General features: G+C 51.9%; 1 protein-coding gene across 2 annotated transcripts in view; it reads left to right on the top strand.

Annotated features, from left to right (window-relative positions):
* The window catches only part of LOC147086593 (sorting nexin-27-like), a 37354-nt gene that overhangs the window by 7123 nt on the left and 11411 nt on the right, over positions 1–18820 (top strand). The window contains exons 4-7 of one of the 2 annotated variants that reach the window (XM_085978732.1): positions 2423–2527; positions 2720–2798; positions 8627–8790; positions 12449–12538. In XM_085978732.1, the coding sequence (XP_085834858.1) occupies positions 2423–2527; positions 2720–2798; positions 8627–8790; positions 12449–12538 (438 nt within the window). The remainder of the gene's footprint in view (positions 1–2422; positions 2528–2719; positions 2799–8626; positions 8791–12448; positions 12539–18820) is intronic. The other variant, XM_085978733.1, reaches the window with a different exon arrangement.

The following is an 18820-nucleotide window of genomic DNA, read 5'->3' as shown; positions in this document are numbered from 1 at the left end:
CTGTCTCCCCCTCGCTCGCCCTGGCTCTGTCTCCCCCTCGCTCGCCCTGGCTCTGTCTCCCCCTCGCTCGCCCTGGCTCTGTCTCCCCCTCGCTCGCCCTGGCTCTGTCTCCCCCTCGCTCGCCCTGGCTCTGTCTCCCCCTCGCTCGCCCTGGCTCTGTCTCCCCCTCGCTCGCCCTGGCTCTGTCTCCCCCTCGCTCGCCCTGGCTCTGTCTCCCCCTCGCTCGCCCTGGCTCTGTCTCCCCCTCGCTCGCCCTGGCTCTGTCTCCCCCTCGCTCGCCCTGGCTCTGTCTCCCCCTCGCTCGCCCTGGCTCTGTCTCCCCCTCGCTCGCCCTGGCTCTGTCTCCCCCTCGCTCGCCCTGGCTCTGTCTCCCCCTCGCTCGCCCTGGCTCTGTCTCCCCCTCGCTCGCCCTGGCTCTGTCTCCCCCTCGCTCGCCCTGGCTCTGTCTCCCCCTCGCTCGCCCTGGCTCTGTCTCCCCCTCGCTCGCCCTGGCTCTGTCTCCCCCTCGCTCGCCCTGGCTCTGTCTCCCCCTCGCTCGCCCTGGCTCTGTCTCCCCCTCGCTCGCCCTGGCTCTGTCTCCCCCTCGCTCGCCCTGGCTCTGTCTCCCCCTCGCTCGCCCTGGCTCTGTCTCCCCCTCGCTCGCCCTGGCTCTGTCTCCCCCTCGCTCGCCCTGGCTCTGTCTCCCCCTCGCTCGCCCTGGCTCTGTCTCCCCCTCGCTCGCCCTGGCTCTGTCTCCCCCTCGCTCGCCCTGGCTCTGTCTCCCCCTCGCTCGCCCTGGCTCTGTCTCCCCCTCGCTCGCCCTGGCTCTGTCTCCCCCTCGCTCGCCCTGGCTCTGTCTCCCCCTCGCTCGCCCTGGCTCTGTCTCCCCCTCGCTCGCCCTGGCTCTGTCTCCCCCTCGCTCGCCCTGGCTCTGTCTCCCCCTCGCTCGCCCTGGCTCTGTCTCCCCCTCGCTCGCCCTGGCTCTGTCTCCCCCTCGCTCGCCCTGGCTCTGTCTCCCCCTCGCTCGCCCTGGCTCTGTCTCCCCCTCGCTCGCCCTGGCTCTGTCTCCCCCTCGCTCGCCCCTGGCTCTGTCTCCCCCTCGCTCGCCCCGGCTCTGTCTCCCCCTCGCTCGCCCCGGCTCTGTCTCCCCCTCGCTCGCCCCGGCTCTGTCTCCCCCTCGCTCGCCCCGGCTCTGTCTCCCCCTCGCTCGCCCCGGCTCTGTCTCCCCCTCGCTCGCCCCGGCTCTGTCTCCCCCTCGCTCGCCCCGGCTCTGTCTCCCCCTCGCTCGCCCCGGCTCTGTCTCCCCCTCGCTCGCCCCGGCTCTGTCTCCCCCTCGCTCGCCCCGGCTCTGTCTCCCCCTCGCTCGCCCCGGCTCTGTCTCCCCCTCGCTCGCCCCGGCTCTGTCTCCCCCTCGCTCGCCCCGGCTCTGTCTCCCCCTCGCTCGCCCCGGCTCTGTCTCCCCCTCGCTCGCCCCGGCTCTGTCTCCCCCTCGCTCGCCCCGGCTCTGTCTCCCCCTCGCTCGCCCCGGCTCTGTCTCCCCCTCGCTCGCCCCGGCTCTGTCGCCCCCTCGCTCGCCCCGGCTCTGTCGCCCCCTCGCTCGCCCCGGCTCTGTCGCCCCCTCGCTCGCCCCGGCTCTGTCGCCCCCTCGCTCGCCCCGGCTCTCTCTCCCCCTCGCTCGCCCCGGCTCTCTCTCCCCCTCGCTCGCCCCGGCTCTCTCTCCCCCTCGCTCGCCCCGGCTCTCTCTCCCCCTCGCTCGCCCCGGCTCTCTCTCCCCCTCGCTCGCCCCGGCTCTCTCTCCCCCTCGCTCGCCCCGGCTCTCTCTCCCCCTCGCTCGCCCCGGCTCTCTCTCCCCCTCGCTCGCCCCGGCTCTCTCTCCCCCTCGCTCGCCCCGGCTCTCCCTCCCCCTCGCTCGCCCCGGCTCTCCCTCCCCCTCGCTCGCCCCGGCCCTCCCTCCCCCTCGCTCGCCCCGGCCCTCCCTCCCCCTCGCTCGCCCCGGCCCTCCCTCCCCCTCGCTCGCCCCGGCCCTCCCTCCCCCTCGCTCGCCCCGGCCCTCCCTCCCCCTCGCTCGCCCCGGCCCTCCCTCCCCCTCGCTCGCCCCGGCCCTCCCTCCCCCTCGCTCGCCCCGGCCCTCCCTCCCCCTCGCTCGCCCCGGCCCTCCCTCCCCCTCGCTCGCCCCGGCCCTCCCTCCCCCTCGCTCGCCCCGGCCCTCCCTCCCCCTCGCTCGCCCCGGCCCTCCCTCCCCCTCGCTCGCCCCGGCCCCCTCTCGCTGAGTAAATAAAAATTCTCCTCATCTCCCCCTCTGGTTCTTTTGCCGATTATCTTCAATCTGTGTCCTCTGGTTCCCGACCCTCCCGCCACTGGAAACAGTTTCTCCCGATCTACTCGACCGAAGCCCCTCGGGGGGGCGGGGGGAAAAGTCACCACTTTCCTTTGCACCACACAGAACTTCAACGGGGTTTCCGACGTGGAGCTGCGGATAGCGTTTCCTGACAAGAGTGCCGTGACCGTGAAGGCGAAGAAGAACAGCACCACCGACCAGGTGTACCAGGTACGAGGCGCGGCGCATTAACCGCTAGCGGCACGAGGAACAGTGCCGTCGGATGCGCAACGACCCTCGCCCTTTCACCCCTTTCACCCCTCACCCCCCTCCTGTACTTCATTGGCTGTAAAAGCGCTTTGGGACGTCCAGAAATACAAGTCTTTTTTTTTTCCACAAACCATGTCCGTGTGTGTTTTCTAGGCGGTTGCGTCCCAGATCGGAATGGACAGCATCACAGCAAACTACTTTGCGTTATTCGAAGTGGTGAATCACTCCTTCGGTAAGTGAGTTACTGACGGAGCTCAGTCTAATTTACTGACTCATCTGTAACCTCAGAGATCTGTGTGGCGGCATTTCTTTTAATTTGATTTTATTATGGGCATCATTCAGCTGAGCATCAAACACTCCCAGGGCAGGTACAGCACGGGTTAGATGCAGAGTAAAGCTCCCTCTACACTGTCCCATCAAACACTCCCAGGGCAGGTACAGCATGGGTTAGATACAGAGTAAAGCTCCCTCTACACTGTCCCGTCAAACACTCCCAGGGCAGGTACAGCACAGGTTAGATACAGAGTAAAGCTCCCTCTACACTGTCCCATCAAACACTCCCAGGGCAGGTACAGCACGGGTTAGATACAGAGTAAAGCTCCCTCTACACTGTCCCATCAAACACTCCCAGGGCAGGTACAGCACGGGGTTAGATACAGAGTAAAGCTCCCTCTACACTGTCCCCATCAAACACTCCCAGGGCAGGTACAGCACGGGTTAGATACAGAGTAAAGCTCCCTCTACACTGTCCCATCAAACACTCCCAGGGCAGGTACAGCACGGGTTAGATACAGAGTAAAGCTCCCTCTACACTGTCCCCATCAAACACTCCCAGGGCAGGTACAGCACGGGTTAGATACAGAGTAAAGCTCCCTCTACACTGTCCCATCAAACACTCCCAGGACAGGTACAGCACGGGTTAGATACAGAGTAAAGCTCCTTCTACACTGTCCCATCAGACACACCCAGGGCAGGTACAGCACGGGTTAGATACAGAGTAAAGCTCCCTCTACACTGTCCCATCAAACACTCCCAGGGCAGGTACAGCACGGGTTAGATACAGAGTAAAGCTCCCTCTACACTGTCCCGTCAAACACTCCCAGGGCAGGTACAGCACGGGGTTAGATACAGAGTAAAGCTCCCTCTACACTGTCCCATCAAACAGTCCCCGGGCAGGTACAGCACGGGTTAGATACAGAGTAAAGCTCCCTCTGCACTGGCTGAACAATGTAAAAACCTGATAGTTTATGGTTAAGTAACCCACCTTGCATGGCAGTACGTTGCACAGAACGGGCCGAGCTTCGTCTTGACCCCCATCTACATAAGAAGTAGGAGCAGGAGTAGGCCATACGGCCCCTCGGGCCTGCTCCGCCATTCAGTAGGATCATGGCTGATCCGAATCTAGACTCACGTCCACTTCCCTGCCCTCTCCCCGTAACCCATAATTCCCTCATCTGCTAGGAAACCGTCTATCTCCATTTTAAATTTATTTAATGTCGCAGCTTCCACAGCTCTCTGAGGTAGCAAATTCCATAGATTTACTACCCTCTGAGTGAAGAAGTTTCTCCTCATCTCAGTTTTGAAAGGGCAGCCCCTTATTCTTAGATTATGCCCCCTAGTTCTAGTCTCACCCATCAGTGGAAACATCCTCCCCGCATCCACCCGATCAAGCCCCCTCACAATCTTATATGTTTCGATAAGATCGCCTCTCATTCTTCTGAACTCCAATGAGTAGAGGCCCAACCTACTCAACCTTTCCTCATACGTCAACCCCCTCATCTCCGGAATCAACCGAGTGAACTTTCTCTGAACCGCCTCCAGAGCAAGTATATCTTTTCTTAAATATGGAAACCAAAACTGTACGCAGTATTCCAGGTGTGGCCTCACCAATACCCTGTATAACTGCAGCAAGACTTCCCTGTTTTTATACTCCATCCCCCTTGCAATAAAAGCCAAGATTCCATTGGCCTTCCTGATCACCTGCTGTACCTGCAGACTAACCTTCTGTGTTTCATGCACCAGGACCCCCAGATCCCTTTGTACTGTAGCACTTTGCAGTTTCTCTCCATTTAGATAATAACTTGCTCTTTGATTTTTTCTGCCAAAGTGCATAACCTCACACTTTCCAACATTATATTGCATCTGCCAAATCTCTGCCCACTCACTTAGCCTGTCTATGTCCTTTTGCAGGTTTTTTATGTCATCCTCACTCACTGCTTTCCCTCCCATCTTTGTATCGTCGGCAAACTTGGATATGTTGCACTCGGTCCCTTCCTCCAAATCGTTAATATAGATTGTAAAGAGTTGGGGTCCCAGCACTGACCCCTGTGGAACACCACTAGTTACTGATTGCCAGCCCGAGAACGAACCATTTATCCCAACTCTTTGTTTTCTGTTAGATAGCCAATCTTCCACCCATGCCAGTATATTACCCCCAATCCCGTGATTTCTTATCTTAATCAGTAATCTTTTGTGTGGAACCTTGTCAAATGCCTTTTGGAAGTCCAAATACACTACATCCACTGGTTCCCCTTTATCCACCCTGTATGTTACATCCTCAAAGAACTCGAGCAAATTTGTCAAACATGACTTCCCCTTCGTAAAACCATGCTGACTCTGTCCTATTAAATTATGTTTATCCAAATGCTCTGTTACTGTTTCCTTAATAATGGACTCCAACATTTTGCCAACCACAGATGTTAGGCTAACTGGTCTATAGTTTCCAGCTTTTTGTCCACTTCCCTTCTTAAATAAGGGTGTCACATTAGCAGTTTTCCAATCTGCCGGGACCTTTCCTGAGTCCAGGGAGTTCTGGAAAATAATCACCAATGCATCCACAATCCCTACCGCCACTTCTCTCAAGACCCTAGGATGTAGGCCATCAGGTCCGGGGGATTTATCCGCCTTAAGTCCCATTATTTTACTGAGTACCATCTCCTTAGTGATTTTAATTGTCTTTAGCTCCTCCCCCCCCCTTTGCCCCCTGCTTATCCAGTGTTGGGATATTTTTAGTGTCCTCTACTGTAAAGACTGATACAAAATATTTGTTCAGCGTCTTTGCCATCTCCATGTTCCCCACCACTAGTTTCCCGGTCCCATCCTCTAAGGGACTAACGTTCACTTTAGCCACCCTTTTTCTTTTTATATAGCTGTAGAAACTCTTGCTATCTGTTTTTATATTTTTTGCTAGTTTACTTTCATAATCTATCTTCCCTTTCTTAATTAATCTTTTAGTTATTGTTTGCTGGCTTTGAAATGCTTCCCAATTTTCTATCCTCCCACTAGATTTGGCTACTTTATATGCCCTTGTTTTCAGTCGGATACTATCCTTTATTACTTTACTAAGCCACGGATGGCTGTCTTTTCTTTTACTCCCCTTTTTCCTCAGTGGAATATATTTATCTTGAAAGATGTGAAGTATCTCCTTGAATGTAGACCACAACTCTTGTACCGTCTTATACTTTAATCTGTTTTCCCAGTCCACTTTAGTCAATTCTGCTCTCATACCTTCATAGTCTCCTTTATTTAAGCTCAGTACACTGGTTTGAGATCCAACTCTCTCACCCTCAAACTGAATTTGGAATTCAACCATATTATGGTCACTCATTCCAAGGGGATCCTTTACTCAGACATTTTTTATTAATCCTGTTTCATTACACAGGACCAGATCTAAGATTGCCTGTCCCCTGGTTGGTTCAGTTACATACTGCTCAAGGAACCCGTCCCTAATACACTCTATGAACTCTTCCTCAAGGCTGCCATGCCCAATTTGATTAGTCCAGTCAATATGAAAGTTAAAATCCCCCATGATTATAGCTGTTCCCTTGTTACAAGCCCCAACTATTTCCTGATTTATACTCCGACCAACAGAGTTGCAACTGTTGCTGCATTAGCTGATCTGAACTGGCGTAGTAATTGGAGATGGTGCATTAGGGGGTGGGGCGAATCGGCCCGGGCTCGGCTGTGAGGCCCCCATGCCCGAATAGCCTGGCGACACTCGGCGTCCAGGTCGCTCACAAAGAATGGGAGCTCGGCGGGCTGCTGGCGCCCGTGGAACTGTGAACCCGGCAAAGGTCGGCGCCCACGGGGAACCGGGAGGTTGACGGCGAGGAGGACCCCCGGCGCATCCTGTCCTAGGGTCTATTGCCTTAGTGTTGGGATTGAAGCAAACCCAGTGACCACATCCGCAGATGCGCGCTGAACGGGAACTGCGGGGTTTTCCTGCCCCTTCGTTGCTGAGGGTGGGCACCCTGGGCCCAGAACGCTGGGCGCGCGCCAACCTTCGGGTGCCGCTCTCGTCTCATTCTTGGCCTCCTACTGTCCCGCTGTGGTTCGAAGGCAGCCCTTCCCCCGGTTCGACACTCGCGACACTGACCAGCCAGTCATAGAAAGTTACAGCACGGAAGGAGGCCATTTCGGCCCATCATGTCCGTGTTTTAAAAATTTTGTAGCTGTTTCCAGTCCACTGTGGCTAAATCCCCTCTGAGCTTCGCAAAATTTGCTTTTCCCCAATTTAGAATTTTTATTCCTGGTCTATCCTTGCCCTGTTCCATAACTACCTTAAATCTAACTGAATTATGGTCACTACAGGAAACTCTTTTTTATCCGGGACCGGCGTGGTGCCGGTTTATCAAAAAGTCCGGATTACAGAGAGGTATAGTTAAAAGGTACGAGAGCACCGTACACAGCAACAAACCCAGGCTTCCCTGTTGCTTAGCAACAGTTGCAGGAACAATGGCCACAAGATCCAAGCGTCCCTGTTGCTTAGCAACAGCTGCAGCCACTCCTGATTGCACAGCCACAGATCAAGAAACGGCCACTAATATGAAGTAAAACTTACCTGAACCTACTCCTGAATTTTGCCGGTTAACCGAGATTTCCGGTTATTTAGGTGCCGGTAAATCGAGAGTTTCCTGTCGCACCAAAATGCTCCCCCGCCGATACGCCATCTACCTGCCCAGCTTCATTCCCTAAAACTAAGTCCTGAACCGCCCCCTCTCTTGTTGGGCTAAAAAAGTTCTCCTGGATGCATTTTAGGAATTCCACACCCTCTGTACCCTTCACACTAATTTTATCCCAGTTAATATTGGGGTAGTTGAAATCCCCTACTATTACTGCCCAATAGTTTTTGCACTTCTCAGAAATTTGTCTCCATATTTGTTCTTCTACATAGATACATAGAAGATAGGAGCAGGAGTAGGCCGTTTGGCCGTTCGAGCCTGCTCCGCCATTTAATGAGATCATGGCTGATCATCCAAGTTCAGTACCCTGTCCCTGCCTTCTCCCCATATCCCTTGATCCCTTTAGCCTTAAGAAATATATCTAACTCCTTCTTGAATATATTTAATGAATTGGCCTCTACTGCCTTCTGTGGTAGAGAATTCCACAGGTTCACCACTCTCTGGGTGAAGAAATTCCTCCTCATCTCTGTCCTAAATGGCTTACCCCTTATCCTTAGACTGTGACCCCTGGTTCTGGACTCCCCGACCATCGGGAACATCCTTCCTGCATCTAGTCTGTCTAGTCCTGTTAGAATTTTATAAGTTTCAATGAGATCCCCTCTCATTCTTCTAAACTCCAGCGAGTATAAGCCCAGTCGACCCAATTTCTCCTCCTACATCATTCCTGCCATCCCAGGTATCAGTCTGGTGAATCTTCGCTGCACTCCCTCCATGGCAAGAACATCCTTCCTCAGATAAGGCGACCAAAACTGCACACAATACTCAAGGTGTAGTCTCACCAAGGCCCTGTACAACTGCAGCAAGACATCCTTGTTCCTGTACTCGGATCCTCTCGCTATGAAGGCCAACATACCATTTGCCTTCTTAACCGCCTGCTGCATCTATCTCCCTCTCACTGTTTGGGGGTCTGTAGTACACTCCCAGCAGTGTGATCGCCCCTTTTTTGTTTTTCAATTCGACCCATATGGCCTCGTTTGATGATCCCTCCAACATATCATCCCTCCTCACAGCTGTAATAGTTTCTTTTAATCAATACCGCGACTCCCCCCCTCCCCCTCCCTTTTTTACCTCCCTCTCTATCTCTTTCTCCCTCCCGCAGTGCGCAAGCTGGCCCCGAACGAATTTCCCCACAAGCTGTACGTCCAGAATTACACGTCGGCCGTCCCCAGCACCTGCCTCACCGTCAGGAAGTGGCTGTTCACCGCAGAGGAGGAGGCGCTCCTCAACGACAGCGTCCTGGCCGTCATCTACTTCTTCCACCAGGTAATCGGAGTCCGCCCCGGGGGCACAAAGGGTTAAATCACGAGGACAGATTGCACAGACTGGGCTTGTCTTCCCTCGAGTTTAGAAGATTAAGGGGTGATCTAATCGAGGTGTTTAAGATGATTAAAGGAGTTTATGGGGTAGAGAGAGAGAGAAACTATTTCCTCTGGTGGGGGGAGTCCAGAACAAGGGGGGGCGTCACCTTAAAATTAGAGCCAGGCCGTTCAGGGGTGATGTCAGGAAGCACTTCTTCACACAAAGGGGGGTGGAAATCTGGAACTTTCCTCCCCAAAAAGCTGTTGAGGCTGGGGGTCAATTGGAAATTTCAAAACTGAGATTGATGGGTCTTTGTTGGGTAAGGGGATTAAGGGTTAGAAACATTGAAAGATAGGAGCAGGAGTCGGCCATTCGGCCCCTCGAGCCTGCTCCGCCATTCAATGCGATCATGGCTGATCATCCAAATTCAGTACCCGGTCCCTGCCTTCTCCCCATATCCCTTGATCCCTTTAGCCTTAAGAAATATATCCAACTCCTTCTTGAATATATTTAATGAATTGGCCTCTACTGCCTTCTGTGGTAGAGAATTCCACGGGTTCACCACTCTCTGGGTGAAGAAATTCCTCCTCATCTCTGTCCTAAATGGCTTACCCCTTATCCTTAGACTGTGACCCCTGGTTCTGGACTCCCCCGCCATCGGGAACATCCTTCCTGCATCTAGTCTGTCTAGCCCTGTTAGAATTTTATAAGTTTCAGTGAGATCCCCCCTCATTCTTCTAAACTCCAGCGAGTATAAGCCCAATCGACCCAATCTCTCCTCATACGTCATTCCTGCCATCCCAGGTATCAGTCTGGTGAATCTTCGCTGCACTCCCTCCATGGCAAGAACATCCTTCCTCAGATAAGGCGACCAAAACTGCACACAATACTCAAGGTGTGGTCTCACCAAGGCCCTGTACAACTGTAGCAAGACATCCTTGTTCCTGTACTCGAACCCTCTCGCTACGAAGGCCAACATACCATTTGCCTTCTTAACCGCCTGCTGCACCTGCATGCGGGTAGGTGGATTTAAGATACAGATCAGCCCTGAGCGGATTGAAAGGCGGAACAGGCTCGAGGGGCCGAGTGGCCGCCTCCTGTTCCTATGTTCCTCACGCTCGTATCCATTGGCGGGTTCCAGAAGAAAAGAAAGAAGTTGGGAAGTAAGACAAGTGAAAAAAAGGCTCGCATTTCTCCAGCGCCTTTCACCACCTCAGGATGTCCCAAAGCGCTTTACAGCCAATTAAGTACTTGTTTGAAGTGTGGTCACTGTTGTAATGTGGGAAACGCTGCAGCCAGTTTGCGCACAGCAAGCTCCCACAAACAGCAATGTGATAATGACCAGATCATCTGTTTTTAGTGATGTTGGTTGAGGGATAAATATTGGCCCCAGGACACCGGGGAGAACTCCCCCTGCTCTTCTTCCAATAGCGGCAGTGGGATCTTTTACGTTCACCCGAGAGAGCAGACGGGACCTCGGTTTAACGTCTCATCCAAAAGACGGCACCTCCGACAATGCAGCGCTCCCTCAGTACTGCCCCTCCGACAGTGCGGCGCTCCCTCAGTACTGACTCTCCGACAGTGCGGCGCTCCCTCAGTACTGCCCCTCCGACAGTGCGGCGCTCCCTCAGTGCCGCCCCTCCGACAGTGCGGCACTCCCTCAGTACCGCCCCTCCGACAGTGCGGCACTCCCTCAGTACCGCCCCTCCGATAGTGCGGCACTCCCTCAGTACCGCCCCTCCGACAGTGCGGCACTCCCTCAGTACCGCCCCTCCGACAGTGCGGCGCTCCCTCAGCACTGACCCTCCCACAGTGCGACGCTCCCTCAGCACTGCCCCTCCGACAGTGCGGCGCTCCCTCAGTACTGCCCCTCCGACAGTGCGGCAGTGCTTCCGCGGTCCTGTCGAGACCACCTCGTTGGAGGAATGGGCTGATAATCTAGGGACCTATGCCCTCAGGAAGGTCTCGGGCAAGATCTTTTTGGCTCCTGTTCCCCCCTCAAACAGGGGGATGGAAACGCCGCCAAAATGGCCGCCTGCGTTTCCTACATTACAACAGCGACTGCACGTCAAAAAGTTCTTAAGTGGCTGTGAAGTCCTGAGGTTGTGACAGGCGCTGTATGAATGAAAGTTCTTCTTTCTTTCCAAGGACCCCGGCCAGTCTGGCCTAAGCTCCCTATTAGCCCAGCGAATGTTGACTATTCTACCAAGGGGGGCCGTCGCTGATCCAGATGCCCACACTTGCCCATTTAAGGGGGGGGATCACTGGGTCGCGATCAGGAGCAGGAACTCTGGCTGTGTTTGTGGGCAGCCCGATTGTTGCCCCGTACCGGCTCCCTGGAGGTGCTGACCCCCCTTGTTGAGAGAGCAGGCGCACGGGGTGTCGGTCGGCCCCCCTCCAGTTTCCCTCCACCCCCCCCACGCATGAGCCCAGACAGTGAGCCTCTGCAGGCTGTCTGACGGTTGGGGAACTGCATCATAACTGACCCCGATAATGTTCTCCCCTGGACCCAAACAGAAGCGGGCGGTTGGCTAGCAATCGGGACTGGGAAACCACCACCCACAACTCCCCGAATTTTCACTTCCCAATCCCAGGGGAGCTGAGCCAATTACAGCACCTCCAGAACCAGTTCAGCTAGTTCTTCGGCAGCACCTCCCAAACCCGCGACCTCTTCCACCTAGAAAGACAAGGGCAGCAGGCGCATGGGAACACCACCACCTCCAAGTTCCCCTCCAAGTCACACACCATCCTGACTTGGAAATATATCAGGCCATCCCTTCATCGTCGCTGGGTCAAAATCCTGGAACTCCCTCCCTAACAGCACTGTGGGAGCACCTTCACCACACGGGACTGCAGCGGTTCAAGAAGGCGGCTCACCACCACCTTCTCAAGGGCAACTAGGGATGGGCAATAAATGCCGGCCTTGCCCATGACAGTTGTGCTAAACCTTTATAAATCACTGGTTCGGCCCCAGCTGGAATACTGTGTCCAATTCTGGGCACCGCACTTTAGGAAGGATGTCAAGGCCTTGGAGAGGGTGCGGAGGAGATTTACCAGAATGTTACCAGGGATGAGGGACTTCAGTGATGTGGAGAGACTGGAGAAGCTGGGGTTGTTGTCCTTAGAGCAGAGAAGGTTAAGGGGAGATTTAATCGAGGTGCTCAAAATCATGAGAGGTTTTGATCGAGTAGATCGGGAGAAACTGTTTCCAGTGGCAGGAGGGTCGGTAACCAGAGGACACAGATTGAAGATAATCGGCAAAAGAACCAGAGGGGGAGATGAGGAGAATGTTTTTTACGCAGCGAGTTGTTGTGATCTGGAATGCGCTGCCTGAAAGGGCGGTGGAAGCAGATTCAATAGTGACTTTCAAAAGGGAATTGGAGAAATACTTGAAAAAGAGAAATTCGCAGGGCTGTGGGGAAAGAGCAGGGGGGAGTGGGACTAATTGGAGAGCTCTTTCAAAGAGCCGGCACAGGCACGATGGGCCGAATGGCCTCCTCCTGTGCTGAGCGATTCTGTGATTCTAAGCTGCTTGCCTTTAGATATTTGTAGAGTTTTGCCCGGCCGAAGCTCTGATTCCTGACGCACCGTCTGTGTTTTCCCGACTCTCTCGCTCCCCAAGGCCGTGGAAGATGTCAAGCGAGGCTCCATCAAGGCAGGAGAGAAGGCATACCAGCTGCAGAAAGTGGCGGAGCAGCGCAAGATGGTCATGGTAAGTTTCACGGACAGAGGACGCAATGGGCCGTCTGATTTAACAGGAGCCCGTTCCGTATTCTCACTGCAAACTCACGGCATTGTAAGGCTGTCTCTGAGAAGTTTTTGATTTGGGATTCGTGATTTAGGATTCTGATCCATGATCTAGAATTGGTTGGCCTGTGATCCATGATCTAGAATTGGTTGGCCTGTGATTCATGATCTAGAATTGGTTGGTCGAGATTAATGATCTAGAACTGGTTGGTCTTGAGATCCATGATCTAGAATTGGTTGGTCTTGAGATCCATGATTTAGAATTGGTTGGTCTGGGATCCATAATCTAGAATTGATTGGTTTGAGATTCATGATCTAGAATTGGTTGAGCTGAGATCCATGATCTAGAATTGGTTGGTCTTAAGATTCATGATCTAGAATTGGTTGGTCTTGAGATCCATGATCTAGAATTGGTTGGTCTTGAGATTCATGATCTAGAATTGGTTGGTCTTCAGATCCATGATCTAGAATTGGTTGGTCTTGAGAATCATGATCTAGAATTGGTTGGTCTTGAGATTCATGATCTAGAATTGGTTGGTATTCAGATTCATGATCTAGAATTGGTTGGTCTTGAGATCCATGATCTAGAATTGGTTGGTCTTGAGATCCATGATCTAGAATTGGTCTGGGATCCATGATCTAGAATTGGTTGGTCTGGGATTCATGATCTAGAATTGGTTGGACTGTGATTCATGATCTAGAATTGGTTGGTCTGGGATCCATGATCTAGAATTGGTTGGTCTTGAGATTCATGATCTAGAATTGGTTGGTCTTGAGATCCATGATCTAGAATTGGTTGGTCTTGAGATTCATGATCTAGAATTGGTTGGTCTTCAGATCCATGATCTAGAATTGGTTGGTCTTGAGAATCATGATCTAGAATTGGTTGGTCTTGAGATTCATGATCTAGAATTGGTTGGTATTCAGATTCATGATCTAGAATTGGTTGGTCTTGAGATCCATGATCTAGAATTGGTTGGTCTTGAGATCCATGATCTAGAATTGGTCTGGGATCCATGATCTAGAATTGGTTGGTCTGGGATTCATGATCTAGAATTGGTTGGACTGTGATTCATGATCTAGAATTGGTTGGTCTGGGATCCATGATCTAGAATTGGTTGGTCTTGAGATTCATGATCTAGAATTGGTTGGTCTTGAGATCCATGATCTAGAATTGGTTGGTCTTGAGATTCATGATCTAGAATTGGTTGGTCTTCAGATCCATGATCTAGAATTGGTTGGTCTTGAGAATCATGATCTAGAATTGGTTGGTATTCAGATTCATGATCTAGAATTGGTTGGTATTCAGATTCATGATCTAGAATTGGTTGGTCTTGAGATCCATGATCTAGAATTGGTTGGTCTTGAGATCCATGATCTAGAATTGGTTGGTCTGGGATTCATGATCTAGAATTGGTTGGTCTGGGATTCATGATCTAGAATTGGTTGGTCTGGGATTCATGATCTAGAATTGGTTGGACTGTGATTCATGATCTAGAATTGGTTGGTCTGGGATCCATGATCTAGAATTGATTGGTTTGAGATTCATGATCTAGAATTGGTTGAGCTGAGATCCATGATCTAGAATTGGTTGGTCTTGAGATCCATGATCTAGAATTAGTTGGTCTTGAGAGCCATGATCTAGAATTGGTTGGTCTTGAGAGCCATGATCTAGAATTGGTTGGTCTTGAGATCCATGATTAGAATTGGTTGGACTGTGATTCATGATCTAGAATTGGTTGGTCTGGGATTCATGATCTAGAATTGGTTGGTCTGGGATTCATGATTAGAATTGGTTGGACTGTGATTCATGATCTAGAATTGGTTGGTCTGTGGTCCATGATCTAGAATTGGTTGGTCTTGAGATTCATGATCTAGAATTGGTTGGTCTTGAGATCCATGATCTAGAATTGGTTGGTCTGTGATTCATGATCTAGAATTGGTTGGTCTGGGATTCATGATCTAGAATTGGTTGTTGTGGGATCCATGATCTAGAATTGGTTGTGTAGTGTATGTACCTTTAAGAGCCCCTGTGTACTGTAATACCAGTAGTGACCACTCGGGTATATAAGCCTGTATAGCGTCTTGTATCTTTTAGTTCAGCCCTGACCTTCGACTAGTAAAGACCTGTTAAAGTTATCCTTGTTGTCTGTGTGCAGTGATTCATATTAACCATAACTGGAACGCACAGACTTAACAGTGGCGACGAGTACGATCTTACCCTGCGGCAGAGACATATCCAAGGCAGTTTAACGGGCGCCAAGAAGAGGCATCCGCCCTCATCATCCTGCTGAGAAAAGACTCGGGTCTGAAGAGCAAGGAAGAATCCTGACACGAAGCCTTCCATCAGCAACAGGCAGTGATCATCCCTTCTATCACGGTGGTGGGTAAGCCGATCAGCGACGAGCAGCAAGTCGGCCACGTTGGCTGTGAAGTAGGGGAGGGAAAAACGGAGGATATAAGGGCGGAGAACTCGACCACGGCTGGGGAAAAGAGCCGGACAGAAGTCGGGGCCAGAGGCGCTGAGACTGGGGCAGCGTAAGGCACGGGAGCCGCGGTGAATGCAAACGCAGCCGGTGTAAAAGACCGGGCTGCAAGCGGGCTGGGAGACGCAACAGCGTCGAGAGAGCTCGACCGCGACCGGTGAAAAAGGCCGGGCAGCTACCGAGGCCGCGAGGCGCAGCGACCGGGACAGCGTAAGGCGCGGGAGAAAATAAAAAAAAAACAAAAAAAAACGCGGAGAACTCGGCCGCAGCCGGGGGAAAGGACCGGACTGCAAGAGGGGCTGGGAGGCACGATTTGAGATCCGCTGGGGAGGACGAACGCAGCAATACGGCAATCGCCATTACAGCCAGCGGGGGAGAAAGGCAAACGCGGGAAGCCGCCATTTTCGTAGGCGGGGGAAGAAGACAAGCGCGGGAAACCGCCATTTAAAAAAAAAAATAAAGAAAAATTTCTTTTTGTTTCTCAAGAAGATTGCGAGGATGCCTAAGCGTGGTAACATCAACGATTTCGATCCCGATGTTGAAGATTGGGCCACGTATGTAGAACGCATAGCGATTTATTGTAAGGCAAATAAAATATCCGATGAAGATAAAGCACTAACCTTACTAAACTCAATGGGTGCGAAGACATACGGGCTATTGAAGCATCTATCACCAGCTAAACCGGCGGATCAGGCTTTCGCTAATATTGTTGCTGTCCTGAGAAATCATTTGAACCCCACACCGCTGATGTTAGCGGAACGATTTAAATTTTATGCGAGAACGCAATTGAAAGAGGAAAGCAACGCGGAGTATTTAATTGAACTGCGTAAGCTAGCGAAATACTGTCAGTTTGGGGAAAGACTGACAGAGGCACTGAGAGACAAATTCGTGTGTGGATTGTCGAAAGAAGGAACACAAAAGCGGCTGCTTGAAGAGAATGATCTTACACTTGATAAGGCTGTCACTATTGCAGCATCGCACGAAGCCACAGCGAGAGGCACTGCGGAAATGCAGCTGAAGGCAGCGGTACTCAGCGTAGATCAAATGGCTTTGGGTACAGCGAAATGTTATCGTTGTGGAAAGACAACACACGATCAGAACCAATGCTGGTTTAAAAACCAGGAATGTAGAAAATGTGGCAAGCTTGGTCACATAGCTAAAGTATGCCGGTCAGGAAAGAAGACCAGCAACAAAAAGTCACCGCAGAAAAAGTGCAGAAAGGTACATAAGGTGGCTGAGAAGAGTTCGGATGAACAGAATTCGGATTCAGACTCCAACAGCAAGGAACTGGGTAGTCTGAGAATTCACAATGTGAGTAAGGAAGCTGACCTACAAACTATCTGGGTCACACTGCAGATAGCAGGAGTCCAAGTGAAGATGGAATTGGACACCGGATCGGCGTTGACGGTCATGAATAAGCAAGATTACAAAAGGTTATTCACACATATTCCCCTACGGGATACGGAGATAGTATTGCAGACATACACGGGGCAAAGAGTATACCCCATCGGAAAGATAAAAGTCAAGGTGATACACAAGGGCAAAGAACACCAAGTAATGGACTTATATGTACTACCTGAGGGAGGTCCACCACTTCTGGGACGGGAGTGGATCAGGAAAATAAATATGGACTGGCACTCCCTAAAAGCAATAACGGTAGATTCCGGAAAAAAAGATGTCAAACCTGAACGATTGTCCAGAATATTGGATGGGGCTAAAGAGGTGTTCCAACAGGGACTGGGAACACACAGAGGAATTAAGGCAAAAATCAAGATTGCAGAACACGCAAACCCAAAATTTTTCAAAGCCAGACCGGTACCTTATGCGATACGACCTGCTGTGGAAGCTGAGCTGGAAGGGCTAGAACGTTCAGGAGTACTGTCTAAGGTGGACTGGAGTGAGTGGGCCACGCCCATTGTTCCCATCATGAAGCGTTCATCGAGTAACAAGCCAGGGGAACCGGGGAAGGTCCGCATCTGTGGAGACTTCAAGATCACAGTTAATCCGGTGCGTCACACGGTGCAATATCCGCTTCCGCGGATTGAGGATATCTTTGCTTCATTGTCTGGCGGGAAACGCTTCACCAAGATAGACCTGGCGCAAGCGTACTTACAGATGGAAGTTGAGGAAGAGTCGCGCCAGTATCTCTCAATCAACACGCACAGAGGCTTGTATCGATATAATAGACTGGTTTTTGGAGTGGCTTCGGCTCCAGCAATTTGGCAGAGGGCCATGGAGCAGGTATTACAGGGAATTCCAAGCACTCAATGTTACTTGGACGATATCCTGATTACAGGAGATGACGATGAGGAACACCTTGCAAATTTGAAACTGGTGCTCACCAGATTGAAGGAATATGGACTTCGAGTTAATCGCCAGAAATGTGAGTTCTTTCAGAAACGGATCTCGTACTGTGGTCATGTCATTGACCAGGAGGGGCTGCACAAGTCACCTGACAAGATCGAAGCTGTTGTGAAGGCTCCCGCTCCGGAAAATGTATCCCAGTTGAGGTCGTTCCTAGGGTTGATTAACTATTACCATAAGTTTCTGCCAAATCTATCCACGGTGCTGCACCCGCTGAATGCTCTTTTGCAGAAAGAAGTACCATGGAAGTGGAGCGAGGACTGTAAGAAGGCCTTTCGCAAAAGCAAGGCATTGATCACCTCAGAGGAAGTGTTGGCTCACTTCAACCCAACGCTACCTATTCGTTTAGCTTGTGATGCTTCTCCTTATGGTATTGGAGCAGTACTCTCACACAAGTTGCCAAATGGCTTGGAAAGGCCAGTCGCATTTGCATCCAGATCATTGACCTCCGCTGAGCGCAACTATGCTCAGATAGATAGGGAGGCTCTCAGCCTTGTGTGGGGAGTAAAGAAGTTTAATCATTACCTGCAGGGCCAGAAGTTTACACTGCTGACAGACCACCAGCCGTTGGTATCCATAGTCAACCCTAAAAAGGGCGTTCCCATTATGACAGCGCAAAGGCTACAGAGGTGGTCCCTTTTCCTAGGGGCACACCAATATGACATAGAATACAAAGGATCAAAACAGCATGGGAATGCTGACGGTTTATCGCGCCTACCGTTGCCAACGGTAGAAGAGGCGCCTACAGTGGACCCAGTGGAGATGTTCCACTCAACCATAGTGGAATGTCTACCAGTAACAAATTCTACCATTGAAAAGGAAACGAGAAATGACCCAACTCTCTCTCGAGTCTACGATTTAACGGTGAAGGGATGGCCAGCACATGGCGAACCACTGTTGCCAGCATTCTCGCAAAGAAGAGAACAGCTGTCAGTGTGCCGAGGAACCTTGATGTGTGGATCCAGAGTGGTGATTCCACCCAAACTCCAGTATAAAGTGCTAAAGGAGCTTCACGAGGGGCATCTGGGTGGAGTGAAAATGAAGAACCTAGCCAGAGCGTTTGTGTGGTGGCCAGGTATCGATGGAGACATCGAAGAAATGACCAAGAGCTGTCTAGGATGCCAGAAGGTCCAAAACGCCCCACCACAAGCCCCTCTACATCCATGGGAGTGGCCCTCATCTCCATGGCAAAGGGTACATATCTACTTTGCTGGTCCATTTATGGACTCAATGTTCTTAATCGCGGTGGATGCACACTCCAAGTGGCCGGAGGTAATAAAGATGTCCTCCACCACCACGGAAAAAACCATCACAGTATTAAGGACCATATTTGCCAGGAATGGGCTGCCAGAACAGATCTGTTCTGATAATGGACCGCAATTTGTGTCCGAAGAATT

This window comes from Somniosus microcephalus, unplaced genomic scaffold (assembly GCF_052327205.1).
Source record: "Somniosus microcephalus isolate GS21.2 unplaced genomic scaffold, FLI_Smic_1.0 unresolved_chr7, whole genome shotgun sequence".
NCBI classification, from domain to species: domain Eukaryota; kingdom Metazoa; phylum Chordata; class Chondrichthyes; order Squaliformes; family Somniosidae; genus Somniosus; species Somniosus microcephalus.
Note: the sequence above shows the minus strand (reverse complement) of the source record. Positions and strands in the feature narration are given on the sequence as shown.